This window comes from Saccopteryx leptura, chromosome 10 (assembly GCF_036850995.1).
Source record: "Saccopteryx leptura isolate mSacLep1 chromosome 10, mSacLep1_pri_phased_curated, whole genome shotgun sequence".
Classification (NCBI taxonomy): Eukaryota; Metazoa; Chordata; class Mammalia; order Chiroptera; family Emballonuridae; genus Saccopteryx; species Saccopteryx leptura.
Window position 1 is genome coordinate 34,327,242 of NC_089512.1, and position 18,758 is coordinate 34,345,999.

At 43.1% G+C, this 18,758-nt stretch overlaps 1 protein-coding gene across 1 annotated transcript in view; it reads left to right on the top strand.

Annotated features, from left to right (window-relative positions):
• The window catches only part of COL6A5 (collagen type VI alpha 5 chain), a 114,755-nt gene that overhangs the window by 25,541 nt on the left and 70,456 nt on the right, over window positions 1-18,758 (top strand). Inside the window, exons 4-7 of the mRNA XM_066351842.1 lie at window positions 5,792-6,424; window positions 13,718-14,278; window positions 17,230-17,784; window positions 18,129-18,704. Of these exons, the coding sequence (XP_066207939.1) occupies window positions 5,792-6,424; window positions 13,718-14,278; window positions 17,230-17,784; window positions 18,129-18,704 (2,325 nt within the window). The remainder of the gene's footprint in view (window positions 1-5,791; window positions 6,425-13,717; window positions 14,279-17,229; window positions 17,785-18,128; window positions 18,705-18,758) is intronic.

Below are 18,758 nucleotides of genomic sequence, written 5' to 3' on the forward strand. Positions count from 1 at the left end.
CTTGAGGGCAGAATTGGAAACTTATATGTATTTATCTCCACATTCTTTGGGCGTACACAATGCCTGACAGTGAGCTGGTGATATATTTCTTAATGAGTGAATACAAGAGTCTTACAGGTAAGAAAATAAGATGCTTCGTCTGTTCCCTTTCTCTCCTAGTCCTGGCAAGGTGTGAAGCATGCAGTAATTCTATAAACGCCTGTCAATTAACAGAGAGTGACACTAAATGGAAAGAGTATGATTAGAATGAGGCCAGGCAGAGAAGGAAATACCCTCAGCTATAGTGGTGCCACAGAAGGGCTGCAGTCATGACTCCTACATATGCTGTGCTGGCTCATCCCTTCCTTCACCATTTTTTCTCCGTTAGATGTAAAATTTCTCTAGCGAGTGTCAGGACTGGCTAACGCCAAATCCTGACTCATTCTCCATCTCAGCCATAGAGTCATTTTGTGCTTATATTTTTTGCATGTAAGACACACATTTCCTTAACATTCTCATATTTTTTTTTATATTAGGATATGTCTTTCAGTTGTGCATTAAAAAAAAAATCCCTAGCCCTGGCTGGTTGGCTCAGCGGTAGAGCGTCGGCCTGGCGTGCGGGGGACCCGGGTTCGATTCCCAGCCAGGGCACATAGGAAAAGCGCCCATTTGCCTCTCCACCCCCTCCCCTCCTTCCTTTCTGTCTCTCTCTTCCCCTCCCGCAGCCAAGGCTCCATTGGAGCAAAGATGGCCCGGGCGCCGGGGATGGCTCCTTGGCCTCTGCCCCAGGCGCTAGAGTGGCTCTGGTCGCAGCAGAGCGACGCCCGGAGGGGCAGAGCATCGCCCCCTGGTGGGCAGAGCGTCGCCCCCTGGTGGGCGTGCCGGGTAGATCCCGGTCGGGCGCATGCGGGAGTCTGTCTGTCTCTCCCCTTTTCCAGCTTCAGAAAAAAAATAAATAAATACAAAAAAAAAAAAAAACCATTAAAAAAAAATCCCTGAAGATCGGGCCTTCAATGATAATGTATCTTAATACAGTAGACAGGTTCTTTGAATTGAAGAATTATTGGAAATATTTCTGACAAGCTTATGGGTAAAAGAGGTCAATTAAAAGCAGCTCTGATTGAACTGACTCAGTACCCTCACTTGGATAATTTAAGCCCTCAGCTATCATATTTCCCAATGTAAATTCTCCTAAACTTATTTTCTGAGCACCATCAAGAACATCTCAACTGACAGCACAGACCTGTCCTCTCAGATACCATTATCCATGTTGATGCCTGTGTGTGCACATCCACTTGAGAGCAGCACTTACCCTGGCCATTGCAGCTGGCTTCCTTTGGGGGAATGCTGATTCCCAGGACAGACAGCCATCTTTTATTATTGCTAAGCTTCCACCCACCAGAACTTCCAGTTGCCACAACAGCCTTCCCTTCAGCCCCTCAGAAATCCCTGTATTTCATGCAGATAAGTAGATGACCCCTCATCTACTTTCATTCTTGATTTGTTAGGCCAAAAGGAGGACTTCTATGCCCCCGTGACTCACAACATCTCACTTGAAAAAATGCTTTATGTGTGTCTTAAGCACGTTCTCTATGAAGACCCCAACACAGAAGATTCTTGAGTCCAAGTAGTTTTCTTGGGAGGTGATCTCAGAGAGCATCAGTAAGTTAGGAATAGGTGAAATGAGACAGGAAGCTGCACATGTGGTATCGATGAGCAAGTGAAACAGGCCAGGACACAGCTCACAGGAGGTACTCAGTAAGAGTACTGTACCAATGAGAGGCTCTAGTCATTTGCTCCAGAGTAAGGTAGAAAGAGTCCCCAGCATAATGCATTTTTCTGGCTGCTTCTGTGCTCAGTTGGCCATGGTAGGCTATTCTGAACAGGTGTTCTTCTTTGAATTATAAGACTCAAAGAAGTCACCTTGTGTGGTACAAAGTGCCCTGAAAATAAGGTCAAAGATCCACACAATGCCACTAGCTGGCTAAGTGAACTTGGAATAGTGACATCATCTCTCCAAGCCTTGTATCAGCATCTTTATTTGTAAGATGTGGGAGTTGGGGTGACCTTGAAACTCCCTTCCTGCTCAATCATTCATTAATTTCATGACTCTAGCAATGGGCTGATTTTTTTTTTTTAAGTTATTTATTTATTTATTTATTTATTTATTTATTTATTTATTTTTACAGAGACAGAGAGTGAGTCAGAGAGAGGGATAGACAGGGACAGACAGACAGGAACAGAGAGAGATGAGAAGCATCAATCATTAGTTTTTTTGTTGTGCGTTGCGACACCTTAGTTGTTCATTGATTGCTTTCTCATATGTGCCTTGACCGCAGGCCTTCAGCAGACTGAGTAACCCCTTGCTGGAGCCAGTGACCTTGGGTTCAAGCTGGTGGGCTTTTCCTCAAACCAGATGAGCCCGCACTCAAGCTGGCGACCTCGGGGTCTCGAACCTGGGTCCTCTGCATCCTAGTCTGATGCTCTATCCACTGCGCCACCGCCTGGTCAGGCAATGGGCTGATTTTGTAGTCAGACCAGGCTAGGCCTTAATAACAAAATAGACTTCCTGAATAATATGAAGTTTATTTATTTCCCTTGTAATGTCATAGGGCTCCGGTTGTCCAATTGTCTTTCCTCTATTCAGATACTTAGATTGGTGGTGGCTCTTATATATTCAAATATGTCTTCCAAGGTGCCCTAGGAATTGGTGTACAACTTCTAGAATGGAAAAAAGATGGCAGATCACTCATGGGAAGATTTTATGAACTAAGCTTTGAAGAGACAAACACTAACTACTTCTGCTTCCATTTCATTGGCCAGATCTTAGTCCCATGGTCATACCTAACTGCTAGTGAGGCTAGGAGATCAGGTCTAGCTCTAAGCCCCAAAAGAGAAAATGGATTTTAGTCAGTATCTAGAAGGTTCTGCTGTAGTTAGTATTGTCCCCGAGGCACCAGGGTGTCCCTTCCCCTCCACTCTCCTCATCCCTCAATCCTCCTCTCTTGGGGAAAATAGAAAGTTCTCATGGCAGCTGTGCATCCTCTGCCAGAGAAAAGAGCCTTCTGGGCCCTGGCCGGTTGGCTCAGTGGTAGAGCGTCGGCCTGGCGTGCGGGGGACCCGGGTTCGATTCCTGGCCAGGGCACACAGGAGAAGCGCCCATTTGCTTCTCCACCCCCCCCCCTTCCTCTCTGTCTCTCTCTTCCCCTCCCGCAGCCAAGGCTCCATTGGAGCAAATATGGCCCGGGCACTGGGGATGGCTCCTTGGCCTCTGCCTCAGGCGCTAGAGTGGCTCTGATCGCGGCAGAGCGACGCCCCGGAGGGGCAGAGCATCGCCCCCTGGTGGGCAGAGCGTCGCCCACGTGCCGGGTGGATCCTGGTCGGGCGCATGCGGGAGTCTGTCTGACTGTCTCGCCCTGTTTCCAGCTTTAGAAAAATACAAAAAAAAAAAAAAAAAAAAAAAGAACCTTCTGTCACCCTCCACCTTGGGGACCTCGCTGATTTCCCAACCCTGCAGACAGTTGCTTAGCCTGAGCTCTCCAGGATAATAGAACTTGGACACTTTCTTAGAGGGCTCTGTGTGCTGAATGTGCTTTTCTTACCTCTCCTAATTTACTTTGCAGCAGTATAGAACACAAGGTTTCTCTTGACAGAACCCTATCCTTGCCTTAGGAGTTAGTAATAGGGCTTTGCTTTGGAGTCAGGGAGGCTTGGGTCAAATCCTGGCTTGACCCTTCAGAGCCTTGAGTAAGTTAGTTAACCTATGCGCTTCAATTTCCTTACCTACAAAGTGAGGATAATAGCGACTACCTTAGGATATGAGTGAGATGACTTGTATGGCATTTGGCACACAGGTTACTATTATTAATAATTTACAAAGAAGCACTAACCTGGGGAGTCACGCTAAGGGTTTGTTTTAGCCAACTGTATAGGGTTTAGAGTCCTTTGGCAGATTTATGAGAATTATTTTTTTTTAACTTCAAAAATATTTCTGGGTCCCCACCAAGCACCAGGTATGGTAGTGACAGATAAGTAAGACATGCCACCTGGCTTTCAGAGCTCACAATCCTCATGGGTAGTTCTTGGCAAGATTGAGCTTATCTGTTGGCTACCCCTTCCTGAGCTGTGGTTCCTCCACCTGTGCTTAGAGTAGGAGTTTTATGTGCATACGGTGTACTCTCCCCTTGATTCCAGATTCATATAACCAAATGTTTACCTGGCATCTGTAATAGTCTCCCAAGCTTAGCATATCTGAAATGGAATTGAATTGTTCCTGCAACTTGTTTTTCCCACTATCTTTCTTAGCTTGGAAAAAGACACCACCAACATCCATTCAGCTGTTCAGGTCAAGAAACTAGGAATTTCCCCCCTTCCTCTCTGTCTCTCAACATGAACATTCAATTTATCAAGTCCTCTCTGTTCTTTTTCAAGTTCATGTATCAAAACTACCCTTGTTTAATCTTATCTACTGTTATTCTTGTGTAAGAACCATTATCTCTTTTCTTGACCAGGGCAGTTGTTTCTTAATTGAGATCCCTGAATTTATTATTTCCCCTCAGTGACTGGATGATATTCAAAATATTTCAATAAGATCATGGGATGCACTTACAATTTGGTCCTTACCTCCCTCTGATCTCATTCATCATTGTTCCCCTCACCCACTGGCTCCAGCCACTCGGGGCTTCTTGCTTTGTTCCACCTTCTAGTGTTTGTTAGCCAGAATTATTCTTCCCTCAGAACAATATGTGGTGCCTGACCAGGTGGTGGTGCAGTGGATGGAGTGTCAGCTTGGGACACTGAGGACCCAGGATCGAAACCCTGAGGTTGCCAGCTTGAGCACAGGCTCACCAGCTTGAGCATGGGGTCTCTGGCTTGAGTGTGGGATCATAGACATGACCCCATAGTCATTGGCTTGAGCCCAAGGTCCTTGAGCAAAAAATCACTGACTCAACTGGAGCCCCTTGGTTAAGGCACATATGAGAAAGCATCAGTGAACATCTAAGGTGCCACAACTGAGTTGATGCTTCTCATCTCTCCCTTTCTATCTGTCTGTTCCTGTTTGTCTCTCTCTCTCTCTTGCAAAAAAAAAAAAAAGAAAGAAAGAAAAAAGAAAAAAATAAGAAGAGGCTGACCCTCCTTGTCATTTATTTATCTACCCAAATGGTATACTCTCAGAGAAGCCTTCTCTGACTTCTTTATGTCTCTGAGAAGTTAGTCCCCTACACCCCCAGCATGCGAACTGACTTGAGTTACTAGCTAGCACTTATTACTGTCTGAAATATTATAATCTAGTTATCTGCCCTCCTCATACAATGTGAGCTCCCTGAGGTCAGAAATACTCCTAACTCAGTCCCTGTATTACAGTGCTTGAGGATGGTCATGGCGGTGGATGTGGAGGTGGCGGTCATGGTAAAGGTGGTGGTGATGGTTTTGGTGGTGGAGGTGGTGGTTGGTTGGTTGTTCTAGTTGATGGTGGTTGTTGGTGGTTATTGGCAGCAATGGAGGTGGAGGCGATGTAGTCACCTTGGTAGTTCATGAAGATCATGGTGGCAGTGGTGGGGTGTGATAGGAAAATCAGTAAGAAATTCTTCAGCTAGAGGGGACAGCATTGCAAAGCCTCTGAAGTCTGTGACCTTGTAAATCTTGTTCCAAATTTTTGTCTTTTGTTTATTGAAAGAAAATAGTGCTCACTTCATCTGTCATGGCTACCTCTGTTTTCACTATTGTCTTTGGGCAGTCTGTAAGTTCAAGTGCCTTTCTCACTCTGGGCCAGTGGTCTATACTAATTCTCATACTTGTTCTCTCCCCATAGTTCCTGTCCCCAGGACCTGTCAGAAGGATTCGCTGGCTGATCTCGTGTTCCTGGTGGATGAGTCACTTGGGACCAGACAGAATCTAAGGAACCTGCAGAGCTTCCTGAGGAGTGTCACCACCTCCCTGGACGTGAAGGGCAACTGCATACGGCTCGGACTTATGAGTTACAGTGATGAAGCCAGGACGATTACTTCTCTGAAGTCAAGCACAGATCAGTTCGTATTTCAGGAGCAAATCCAGGAGCTCTCTGTCCGGGCTGGGAAATCCAATGCTGGGGCTGCCATTGAGAGTCTGAGGAGACAAGTCTTCTTAGAGTCCAGTGGCAGCAGAAGGGCCCAGGGCGTGCCTCAGATCGTGGTCCTGGTCACTCACAGACCCTCTGATGACGACGTGCGTGAGGCTGCGATGAAACTTCGTCTGGAGGGCGCGACTGTGCTTGCCGTGGGCATCCGTGGGGCGAACTCTACCCAGTTAGAGGAAATAGTATCTTATCCTCCGGAACAGACGGCTTCCATGCTGAACTCCTATGCAGACTTGGAAACTTACAGTAGGAACTTCCTGAAAAAGGTCCAGAATAAAATATGGTCCCAGATTTCTATTCGTGCTGAACAAATGGATCTTGACAAAACTGGTATGTTTTTAAAAAATAATTTTCTTATTATAAAAGTAACATGAGTAATTGCCTAGGGATGGAACAGGAGCGAGGACTGAAATCATTGAATGATTACAGTGGTTGAATTTCTTTAGCATGTAAATAAATCCTACCGCAATAAAATGTAAAAAAAAATTAAACTGTTCATTATAAAATAGTTTAGTAGTATTGATGAACATAAGACATGAAATAGTCTGTAATCCAATCTTTCAGCTAAAACCATTCTTAACATCAATTTCTCTTGTCTTTTAGGTTACCTGTTACAATTCCGTTTAGATGTAACAAAAGAAAAAAAAATAACAATGATTTAAACAAAATAAAACTAGTTTTCTGTTTCATAAATAAGTCGAGAGATAAGCAGACCGAGCTGGTATAGTACACCACAGTGTCAGGGACCCTGTCTCTCCCCACCCACCCCCACCCCTTATTTTTTTTGCTATTTATGGCTTTATTCCCAGAATCATAGTCCCAGTTAACCACTCCAAGTATCACATTCATATCCAGCAGGTGAGAAAAATGAAAGGTGAAAGAGAGGGCAGGCTTCCACCTCCATTTCTTCAAGAATGTTCTCATATTACGTATGCCATTTCTGTTTACATTCCACTGGCCAGAACTTAGTCATGTTTTACACTGCGGTAAAAATGGAAGCTGGAAAATGTAGTCTTTATTTGGGGCAGCCAAGAGAAAATCTTTTACCGAGGTAAAAATTGGGGGTTCAATGTTAAGGACACTACTCTTTTATGGATTCTTGCTGTATTGGCCAAGAGTTTGCTTAAAGGCTTTTAATCACTGTAAAAAAAATAGAGGACTGGATGAAGAAGATGGGGCACATATACACCATGGTATACTATTCAGCTAGGAGAAATGAGGACATCGGATCACTTACAGCGGAATGGTGGAGTCTTGGTAGCATTGTGCGGGGTGAAATAAGCGAATCAGAAAAAAACAGGAACTGCAGGATTCCATACATTGGTGGGACATAAAAGCGAGACTAAGAGGCATGGACAGGAGTGTGGTGGTTACGGGGGGTGGGGGGAGGGAAGGAGGGAGAGGAGGAGGGGGAGGGGTACAGAGAGAACTGGATGGAGGGTGGCGGAGGGCAATCTCTCTTCGGGTGATGGGTATGCAACAGAACTAAATGACAAGATAACCTGGAAATGTTTTCTTTGAATGTATGTACCCTGATTTATTGATGTCACCCCATTAAAATAAAAAAAAATTGGGGGTTCAATCAGTTTAGAAGAAGGAGAGAATAGATTTTGGGGATAACCACTATTATCTGACTTAACATTTCCTATCAGCCTATGTTATGCACTTTTGTCCTTTTCCTTATATAATCTTTTGTGACATTTCTTTGAAGTTGGGAATAATATTCCCATCCTATGGATAAAACATAATTTGTTTAACAAATCTTAAATTTTTGGATATATAGGTCATTGCCAATATTTTACTCTCATAAAAGTTTTGCAGGGATCATCCTTATGCACAACCATGGTTATTTTCTTGCTTTTTAAACTTTTTTATTGTTTTTTCTTCCACCATCCTGGTGAAGGATATCTAGTTAAGATGCTTGTGAATCTGCTGTAGTTTCATTGAGCTCTCTTCAAAGGTATGTGCCAAGAGGTAATTTGATATGACTGTGAGTTTAGCTAATTCTGGGATATCTGCCATCTTCACACATTTACTGGGCAGATAAAATGCTTCCAAAAAATTGGAACTGGAATTTGTCAGCACTCAAGTGGAATAGAATTTTAATCTTCCAATGATATTAAAGGCTAATTTTAAGCTCAGAGCAGTCAATGGAAGGTTTAAGGATGCATTCTGAGTCAGGCCTGGGTTTTTCTGGCATGTATAAATAACAAGGCAGCAGCAAGAAACAAGTCCGCTATTACCTCCTGAGTGACTTATAGAGGACTCTCTCAGAGCGGCAGCCACCTCAGTCTAGTTCCAACCATTAGGGCAAGGGGGGATGTGTAGTGCAGTCTCAGGGAGTATGCAAGGATATGACAAAAAAACTACTATTGTCATTATAGAATTTCTAAATGGAAAGATATGGGTCAAGCCTAGGGCAAGGGTCACCCAAGGGAATGGCTATCTTTTCTGAAACCTCAGTAGGTAACTTCTTATTAATTCAGTGGCTCTCAAATGTTAGTACCTTAGATTGAGTTCCTCAGAAGTCAGACAAAAACTGGAGAGTGGTAGGGAAGTGAGGACAGGGGACCAGGGAGGAAGGATTATAAGCAAAGCCTCATAGAGGGTCAATTCCATGGGACCATCCCAGAAGCAGTGTTGGTTAAACTTTAGAGTTGTCAAAGTTCAGAGGGCAATGTGGCTAGAGAATTTTTGTTCTAGCTCACATGAGGGAATACAAATTTCCAGACACACTTCTGGTTCAAGTGCCAAAAGCAGCCTGCCTTCAAGCAGACATTGCTGCTGCTAGCTGATGGAATGAAATCATGGGGAACCGGTGTGTATGAAAATGGTAAAGAATTTGAGGGGTGACAGGCAGAGCACCAACAGTATCTGCTGTAAATTAATCAGTTTCCCAATGAGCCTGTAAATAATTCAGTGACCTATATCCTACCTTTAATGAATCAGCCTCAGGGTAGGGCCTGAGCACCCACATTTTAGCAAGCTCCCCAACCCCAACAAACTTGTGCTAGCAGCGTATTTTTTAAAACTTATTGTGTTCACATGGTTTCAAGTATTCTACTCAATAGAACATCCTCTGCAGTATTTGAGAACCACTGCTTTAGTGATTTTGCCTTGGACTAGAGGGTAGTGGCCAGCTCTGTCATTTCAGAACGGTCAAACCCAGGGAAGCAATCTAGATCAACTTAGTCACTGTTCTATCTACCACATCTGGCCTATAGTAACATCCAATTTATTAAATATAACTTCATTAAATCAAGGAGAGACTCACATTAGTGAAACCAAGAGACTAATGTATAGAGAAAGAACGATAAATACCTTTATGGTGCCCTGGCCGGTTGGCTCACTGGTAGAGCATCAGCCTGGCGTGCGGAAGTCCCAGGTTCCATTCCCGGCCAGGGCACACAGGAGAGGCGCCCATCTGCTTCTCCACCCCTCCCCCTCTCCTTCCTCTCTGTCTCTCTCTTCCCCTCCCGCAGCCGAGGCTCCATTGGAGCAAAAGATGGCCCGGGCACTGAGGATGGCTCTGTGGCCTCTGCCCCAGGTGCTAGAGTGGCTCTGGTCGCGAAAGAGCAATGCCCCGGAGGGGCAGAGCATCGCCCCCTGGTGGGCGTGCCGGGTGGATCCCGGTCCGGCGCATGCGGGAGTCTGTCTGACTGCTTCCCCGTTTCCAGCTTCAGAAAAATACAAAAAAAAATAAAATACCTTTATGGTGACAACTGTCAATGCCAAGGGCCTGGACATTCGTGTCCTCTGAGAAGTACATTCTCTCCCTGTAGTCACGCCAAATGAGAAGCTGACTGTAATCAAGACAGCCGGAGGTTGTGGGAGTACAACAAGGGAGGTGGTTTTATCGTTGAAATGTCTAGTGGCATCCAATTGGGTGGCTGACTATTTTAAAATCAAATATGTAGATCCATATTTTTATCTATCACTCCATATAACTGTATAGGTGAGTCCCAGGGTCAGGGGATATATTCTTCTTCAACACTGTCCAATCGCGTGTTTTCTGATGATGGAAATGTTCCATGTTGCACTGTCTAACATGATGACTGCTAGGGGGGCCACATGGGGCCTTTAGCACCTGAAATGTGGCTAGTGTGACTGAAGAGCTGATTTTTAAACTTTTATTTAATTTTAAAATAGTTTAGTATCAAGTTGAATTTTTTTTTTTTTTTTTTTTTTGGTATTTTTCTGCAGCTAGAAACGGGGAGAGACAGTCAAACAGACTCCCACATGTGCCCGACCAGGATCCACCAGGCACGCCCACCAGGGGCGACGCTCTGCCCACCAGGAGGCGATGCTCTGCCCCTCCGGGGCGTCGCTCTGCCTCGACCAGAGCCACTCTAGCGCCTGGGGCAGAGGCCAAGGAGCCATCTCCAGCGCCCGGGCCATCTTTGCTCCAATGGAGCCTTGGCTGCGGGAGGGGAAGAGAGAGACAGTGAGGAAGGAGGGGGGGTGGAGAAGCAAATGGGCACTTCTCCTATGTGCCCTGGCCGGGAATCGAACCCAGGTCCCCCGCACGCCAGGCAGACACTCTACCGCTGAGCCAACTGGCCAGGGGAGGGCCTCAAGTTGACATTTTTTTTTAAATTTTATTTATTCATTTTTAGAGAGGAGAGAGAGAGGGGGAGAGAGAGACAGAGAGAGAGAAAGGGGGAGGAGCTGGAAGCATCAACTCCCATATGTGCCTTGACCAGGCAAGCCCAGGGTTTCGAACCAGCGACCTCAGCATTTCCAGGTTGATGCTTTATCCACTGCGCCACCACAGGTCAGGCTCAAGTTGACATTTTAATAGCAACGGGTGACTACTGGCTAGTGTGTTGGACAGCCCAGCTCTAGGCACAGTTAGATGGGTATTGCCATGATTACCCACTGTGACCCATATTTTCTCTCCTTCATTGCTGAGCACCACTATCTTCTTTCTGAAAAAATACCTAATTCTTCTTTATAAGGTACATAAATCAATGCATTCTGGTGCTGTCAAGTTTTTCTGGCCTGAGATCAACCCTGTTTTGTTTTGTTTGTTTGTTTGTTTTTCTTTTTGCAGATAAGTGCTTATCTTTTCTCTAATGCTTTATGTGTTAATATCGTAGTTTAATTTTCAGGGTCCAACTTATTTTCAGTATTTCTGATTTCTTAAGGACCAACTCCTCATAGCTTGAAGTGTTGTCAATAGCTATAAATTCCCCAAAGGCTGTCAAGATATAAAATATTTCTGAAATGACTAACTTGTCCTGTATTTTAAAAATCTTTTCATATACTCAAACAGATAATTGCATAAATAACCAAAAAATTAAAAGTATGCTCTTTCTCCAACTTGATTATAATGAATGACTAGATAGAGTTGTAAATAGGCGATTAGGAAAGTTAAAGTGCTTTTCCATAGAATCTGCTCAACAAAAGAAGAAACATTGAGAGCTCTTTTATTTAAAAATCTCTGTTGAAATCTTGAGATATCCCAGGCCTACTAGGCAGAAGCAGAGAACTAGGCAAAGCCTCTGCTTTGATGGAGCTGGTCCTCAGTGGCGGAAAACAGGCTGTGCTCATGAACAAATGAATAAGAAATTTTCAGAAAGAAATGGGTATCATCAAGAAAACAGGCAGGGTCTTAGGATAGACAATGATCGATGTACTTTAGCTGGAGAGGAAGAGAGGGACTTTTTGCAGAACAGACATTTGAGTTGGCATATTCATGATGAGATGAAAAAGAACTGGCCATGTGAATCTTTGGGGGAAGAATATCCCAAGAAGAGAGAAGGGCAAGTGCAAAAGCCCTGGGGCACAGAGTGCAGAAAGAAGCCCAGTGTGATTGGAGCACAGAAAGTAAGATGAAGAATTGTTAGAAATAGGCTCAGAGAGGAAAGTAGGGAAAAAGAGCAGGCCAATTTTTTATTTTTAAATTCTAAATTTTATTTTTAAATTCTAAGTTATTTAAATAGGAAGGTAATATGATCTGGTTCTAGTTTTAGATATATTGTCCTAATTGCTCTGGAAAGAGGAGGTTATTGGGGAATTAAGAACAGGAGGTCATCTGTCCCACCCTATTTCTCAATAAATGATAAGGCATTACTATCTAAAAAGGCAGATGTCAATCCTAGAAAAAACAATCTGACTTAGAGCCTGGAGACTTGGGGATCTGGTTCTTCCTTTTTAATTTACCAGCTGTGTGTCCTTTTAGCCTTAGACCAGTGGTTCTCAAACTTTTTGAAGTTGGGGCACATTTAAAATCCTACAAATAATTGTAGGCGCACTGTATACAAATTTCTGAGAAATATGTTATAATAATTAAGTCAAATATTAAAGAAAAAAATGTAAGCCCAAGTGTGTTTACATGGTAATTAAACAAAACAAATATGACAAAATTAAATTTATTCTGCCATTAAAAAACATTTTTATGTTACATTTTTTGAGTTGTGCTTTTTAGAATTTGTAAAAAAAAAAGAGGGGTTAAAAAATTAAAAGAAATGACAAAAAAGTTATCTTTTTATATATATAGATACATTCTTAGTGAGATTTAGTAAATTTGGCAGGTCCCAGTGTGAATGTGTTTTTTCATTCTTGTGTTTATGAGAAATATGAGCCTGATATGTCCTAGTGATTTCTTCAGTGTTTGGGCATATATTTGAAAGGCAAACTCATTTTCTCATCAATACATTGAAGAATTCCTCTCTTTTTACTCTTAATTGTGTTGAGTGCAGAAAACCCCCACCATACATATCATCTTAACTTTACACCAAACAAAGGATAGAAGAAACTTGCCTCCAGTCTTTCTGGGGAACACGGGGTGGGGGGTAGTGTAAACAATCCAGCACCACCACAGTTTAAGAGGCAAGTGAGGTGGGGGGTTGAGCACACTGTCAGTTTACAGCCAATTCCCCACACCTCTGTCCCCCAAACATCTAAACTCCAAAAGCTCTGTTGGTTTTTTGGTCCCCAACAGGCACATATTTCTCTGGAATACCATAGGACACACCTGAAAACCTTCTAGGATGCACCAGTGCACCCTGGCACACACTCTGAGAACCACTGCCTTAGACAAACCACTGGGGATCACTGTCTTAATTTTCTTACAAGGTTGTTGCAAATTTTAAAGGAGAAAGTGGGCATGAATGGGCTCGATGAGATACAGAGGCTCTGTGCCAACCTGAACTATCCCCATTGTTTAGACCAGGGGTCCCCAAACTTTTTACACGGGGCCAGTTCACTGTCCCTCAGACCATTGGAGGGCCGGACTATAAAAAAAACTATGAACAAATCCCTATGCACACTGCACATATCTTATTTTAAAGTAAAAAAACCAAAACGGGAACAAATACAATATTTAAAATAAAGAACAAGTAAATTTAAATCAACAAACTGACCAGTATTTCAATGGGAACTATGCTCCTCTCACTGACCACCAATGAAAGAGGTGCTCCTTCCGGAAGTGCGGTGGGGGTTGGATAAATGGCCTCAGGGGGCTGCATGCGGCCCGCGGGCCGTAGTTTGGGGACCCCTGGTTTAGACCCTTCCCAGCCTCATGTTCCTCTACAAAACCTGCTTGCAAATTTCTCTCCAGATTCTTTATAATTAACAAAGAACGCACCTTCACTTTTTATTTTCTGTTTTGTTTTGCAGGCTGTGTGGATACAAAAGAGGCCGATTTGTATTTCCTCATTGATGGTTCAACCAGCATCCAGAAAGAGCACTTTGAGCAAATCCAGGAATTTATGTTGGGGGTGATAGACCTGTTTAGCATTGGCCCAGACAAAGTCCGAGTTGGGGCTGTGCAGTATTCGCATGAGAAGAGAGTGGAATTTGATATCCATGTTTATACTAATAGTGCGAACTTAAGACAGGCTGTTTTGAACCTTAAGCAACTCAGAGGCAGAACGGCTACTGGGGCAGCCCTGGATTTCATGCAGCAGAGAATAAGGGAGGGAAGGAAGCAGAGGTCAAGCGAGGTTCCCTGCCACCTCATTGTGCTGACTGACGGGAGGTCTCAGGACAGCGTCCTGGAGCCTGCAGAGCGACTGAGGGCCGAACACGTCATCATTCATGCCATTGGCATCGGGGAGGCTAACAAAGCACAGCTGCTCCAGATCGCTGGGAAAGAGGACAGGGTTAACTTCGGGCAGAACTTCGATTCTTTAAAAGGCATAAAAAATGACGTTGTTCACAGCATCTGCACTGAGAAAGGTATGCAAAACCGAAACGGCTTTATTTTCTCTACTTCATTAGTTTCTTCACTCAGACTGTTTGTTAGGCTGAGACATGGGGTGATGTGACCACTTGTCTGGCTAATGTTTTGCTAACTTCCCTTATCACCATGGAGGGATCCAGCCCCTCACTTTAAACCAATTGCCAAGATTGGAGAATCTCTGTATAATAGCTGCCTTGGGGCCATCTTGAAAATCAGAAGTAGAAAGGTTGCTGCAACTGTTGTGGCCTTGACAAAGCCCACTGGGGGGCATGTGAGAGACCACTGTGTGTGTGTGTGTGTGTGTGTGTGTGTGTGTGTGTGTGTGCATGTGTATGTACGATGCATGCACTAATTGAGGCAGATTAATACAGTGGAAAGAAAATGGTCTCTGGCTTTAGGGAGATTAGGGTTCCACTCCTTTTCTACTTGAACTTTAAACTTCCTGCTCTGTGAGGATAATACCTACACCAGAGACTTCTTCTAGGTTCAGCCTAATACACCCCAACCATTATTTCTCTATTATGAATGCATGTCCTAGTATACATGTAACTTATTATTTATTTTTATTTATAATGATTTGCATTTTTTGAACTACAAATTAAGCAACAAAAGTTAGGAAGAACAAATTTTCAACTTCTTGTAACTGATGATTATTTATTTTTAAAATAATAGCCACCTACTAACTGAAGGTGATATGGGCTAATTGCTGGTATTAGCACATGAAAATGTTGTCTACTGAGAAGCATGGTAACTTGCTGGTTAGGAGAAAGGATGCTGGAATAAAAGAGTCAAAGTTCAAAGCCCAGCTTTATCACTTAGCTGTGGACCTAGAATAGGTTACTTACTGTTACCTGCCTTGGTCCCTTACGTATAGCCTTATTGTGAAGCTTAAAGGTGATAATGCCTATGGAGCACTTGCAGGAATGCCTGGCACATAGTAAGTGCTACATAAAAGTTGGCTATTGCAGGCCCTGGCCAGTGGCTCAGTGGATAGAGTGTCAACCCAGCGCACCAGGGTCACTGGTTCAATCTTGGGGTCTCTGGTTTAAGCCTTGGTCAGGGCACATATGAAAAGTAATCAATGTCATAAGTGGAACAATGAGAGTTGATGCTTCCCTCTCTCTCTCCCTTCCTCCTCCTCTCTACACAAGTTAGCTATTGTAGAAGTTGGTTAAGGTGTTCACTGATGGGGAAAGGAAAAGAAATCTCACTTATTTGAACTTACAAAAGTAAAAAATATGTTGGAATTTTTTCTGAGTTTTCAAATCAAAAGTAAAATAAATAAGCAAATAAATATCCTACATCACAATTTTATTCATTGTTCTCTCTGTTGTGGATAGTAATGTAAGGGCCAGAGTTCAGTTTTAAAGTACAAGAGTGAAAGGTCCCCAACATTTTGGGGGGTTGATGTCAAGAGAAGCAAAAGGTTTTCAGAAAACATAAAGTAGATTGCATCTCCGATCCTCTCAAAGGAGAAGGGCCTGGGCCAATCTGAGGAGCTGCTGCTGTACATCTCTCATAGGTCAGGGAGTTGCAATTCAGGGGCTGAAGACTGGCACACTTGAAGAATGAGACAAGCTGTGGATAAGGAAATGAGCCATAAGATGATAAACAGAGAGGCAGGAAAACAAAGGGGCCCGAGGCCAAGGGCCTAGAAAAAACACTGGTTAGTCTCAAAGTAGATGTGGATGGAGTGAGACCCCAAACGGCACAACACAGATCATTATTTCTTCCTTGATTAAGAGTCTAATGTATGCAGTCTAAGCAGTCCAGGTCTGGTAGACCGGCTGTTCCATGCTTAATACATAGCTTCCATCTTTAGGTCAAAGTGAAGTTCTATTTCTCATGACCTTGCATTTGTGAAAAGGGAGAAAGGGCCAGGGGAGCCCACCACATTGAATTGTTTTCATGTTAAGACTCAGAAGTGATCAAATTACTCTTGCTTGTCTATTGGCCCAAACTTAGTCACAGGACCACTCTCACCTCAAGGAAGGCTGGGAAATATAATCTTTACTTGGACAACCATCTACCTAGCTGAAACTTTATTGTCATAGAAGAGTGGGGGAACAGATATTAGAAGGCAGGAAATAGTCTCTGTGACAAATAGATACAAGGAAGTAGAGACTGTGAATAGTAAACCACATGTAAAAGTCTACTGTGTAGAAAGCAGTGAGAGAGACTTCCATACTGCACAGCAGTGGGACTGCGCCCAGGCCACAAACATCATCCACCTTCCTATTTATAACTTTCAAGATGGCCCCAGGGAGATACATATATATATATGAGTGTGTGTGTATGCCAATTTCTGTCAGAGCATCTACAAATTTTATGTATAAATAAAGGAACAGTCCATATAGAATTGCTATGTGCTTACTAATGCGCTTATCTTTAGTAAAAACTTTTTATCACGATTTCTAATATTGATTTATACTGTTTATCAAATAACTTGCAGTTATTCCAGAAAGTAATTCTATGCAAAGATTACTTAAAATTTTGAAAGAATATACATAAAACATTGGAATATCTGTTCTATGAGTGCAGGGAATTGATTGCTTTTTCTCTGATTCCTCTTTTTTTTTTTTTTTGATCACTGTTGCATCCTTAACACATAGCTTGACAATTGGCATTTTATACACTTCAAGAATTATGAATGAATAAATGATGAATAAATGAATTATGCATATATGCGTGAATAAGTGATATACACTTTGAAAGTTACATTTTTTCTTTAAAACTTCTTGGATAGTTCTCAATGAATTTCTCATTTAAGGTTCTAGTCAGCAGACTTTTAGTAAAAAAATGAATAAACTTTTAAATGCAATAGCAGTTGCTTGAATTAATTTTTGATGTTTTCTAATTAATACATTTTTTTTCTGCTTTACTGTTTCTACATATTCTGAGCGCCTTGCCAACCTTGTTTGTTTCTGATCGTTTTGACAACATGCAGGATGTGAAGACATGAAAGCTGACATTATGTTTCTGGTGGACAGTTCTGGCAGTATAGGATCTGAAAATTTTGGGAAAATGAAAGCCTTCATGAAAAACCTGTTAACTAAGATTCAAATTGGTCCGGACAAAACTCAGATTGGCGTTGTTCAGTTCAGCGGTTATACTAAGGAAGAGTTCCAGCTTAATCAATACTCTACACAAAAACAATGTTCTGATGCAATAGACAGAATGTCTCCCATTGGCCAAAACACTCTGACCGGAGAAGCACTAACCTCTATAGATGAATATTTCACCCATCCCAAGGGAGCCCGTCCTGGGATCAAAAAGTTTCTCATTCTTATCACGGATGGAGAAGCACAGGATGATGTGAGAGGCCCCGCGCTAGCTCTTCGGGGCAAAGGTGTGACCATCTTCTCTGTGGGGGTGTATGGTGCCAACAGGACTCAGCTGGAGGAGATCAGTGGGGATGGCAGCCTGGTCTTCCACGTTGAGAAATTTGATCATCTAAAGGCAATAGAAAGAAAACTCATCTTTCAGGTGTGCGCTCTTTATGGTAAGTGACCCTGTTTTCCTTCAGGTCTCAAGGATGTGAGCTAGGCATGACTTGATGATATTTATGATTCAGTTTCTATAGCTGTAGGAATCTACATAGTTAGTTAGCCTCCGGTGGAGATAAGGACACAAATGTCCTTGGAATAGTGAGCTGGGCAAGTTGTACATCTCTGAGCCTCAGCTTCTTTCCCTGTAAGATGGCAACAGCCACCTCTAAGAACTAAGTGAGGCTCCATGTTTGGCACATGGTAGGCTCATGGCAAAGGTTAGTTTGCTTCCCTTCTCTACTGTCTGTGTAGAATGCCCTGTGGAAAGTTTGTGATGCTGGCTTCATTCTTCTTCCAGATTGTAAAAGCATCAGACGGTTAGACATTGTGTTCGTGCTGGATCATTCCGGTAGCATCAACCCAGAACAGCAAGAAAGTATGATTAACCTGACTGTCCATTTGGTGAATAAAGCAGACGTTGGCAGGGACCGAGTTCAGTTCGGAGCTGTCAAATACTCTGACCAGCCTGAAGTTCTTTTCTACCTCAACACATACTCAGACCGATCAGCAATTGTTCAGAATCTGAGGCGGCTCAGGGCCACGGGTGGGAGAACTTACACTGCCAGGGCTCTCGATTACACAAATGACCTGTTCACGGAGAAACATGGCAGTCGCATCAAGCAAAACGTGAATCAGATGTTGATCATCATCACTGACGGGAAATCCCATGACCGAAGTCAGCTCAATGACACAGCACTGAAATTAAGGGATAAAGGCATCATCATCTATGCAGTGGGTGTAGAAGAGGCTGACCAAAATGAACTTGAGGCTATGGCGGGGAATAAGAAGAACGCTATCCACGTAGGTCATTTTGACAAACTGAAAGAAATTTACCTGCCTCTACAGGAAAGAGTGTGTACCAATGCACAAGAGGGTAAGTTGTAATTTTTAAACTTTTTTTTATGGGGGTAGCAATAAAAGTTTAAGC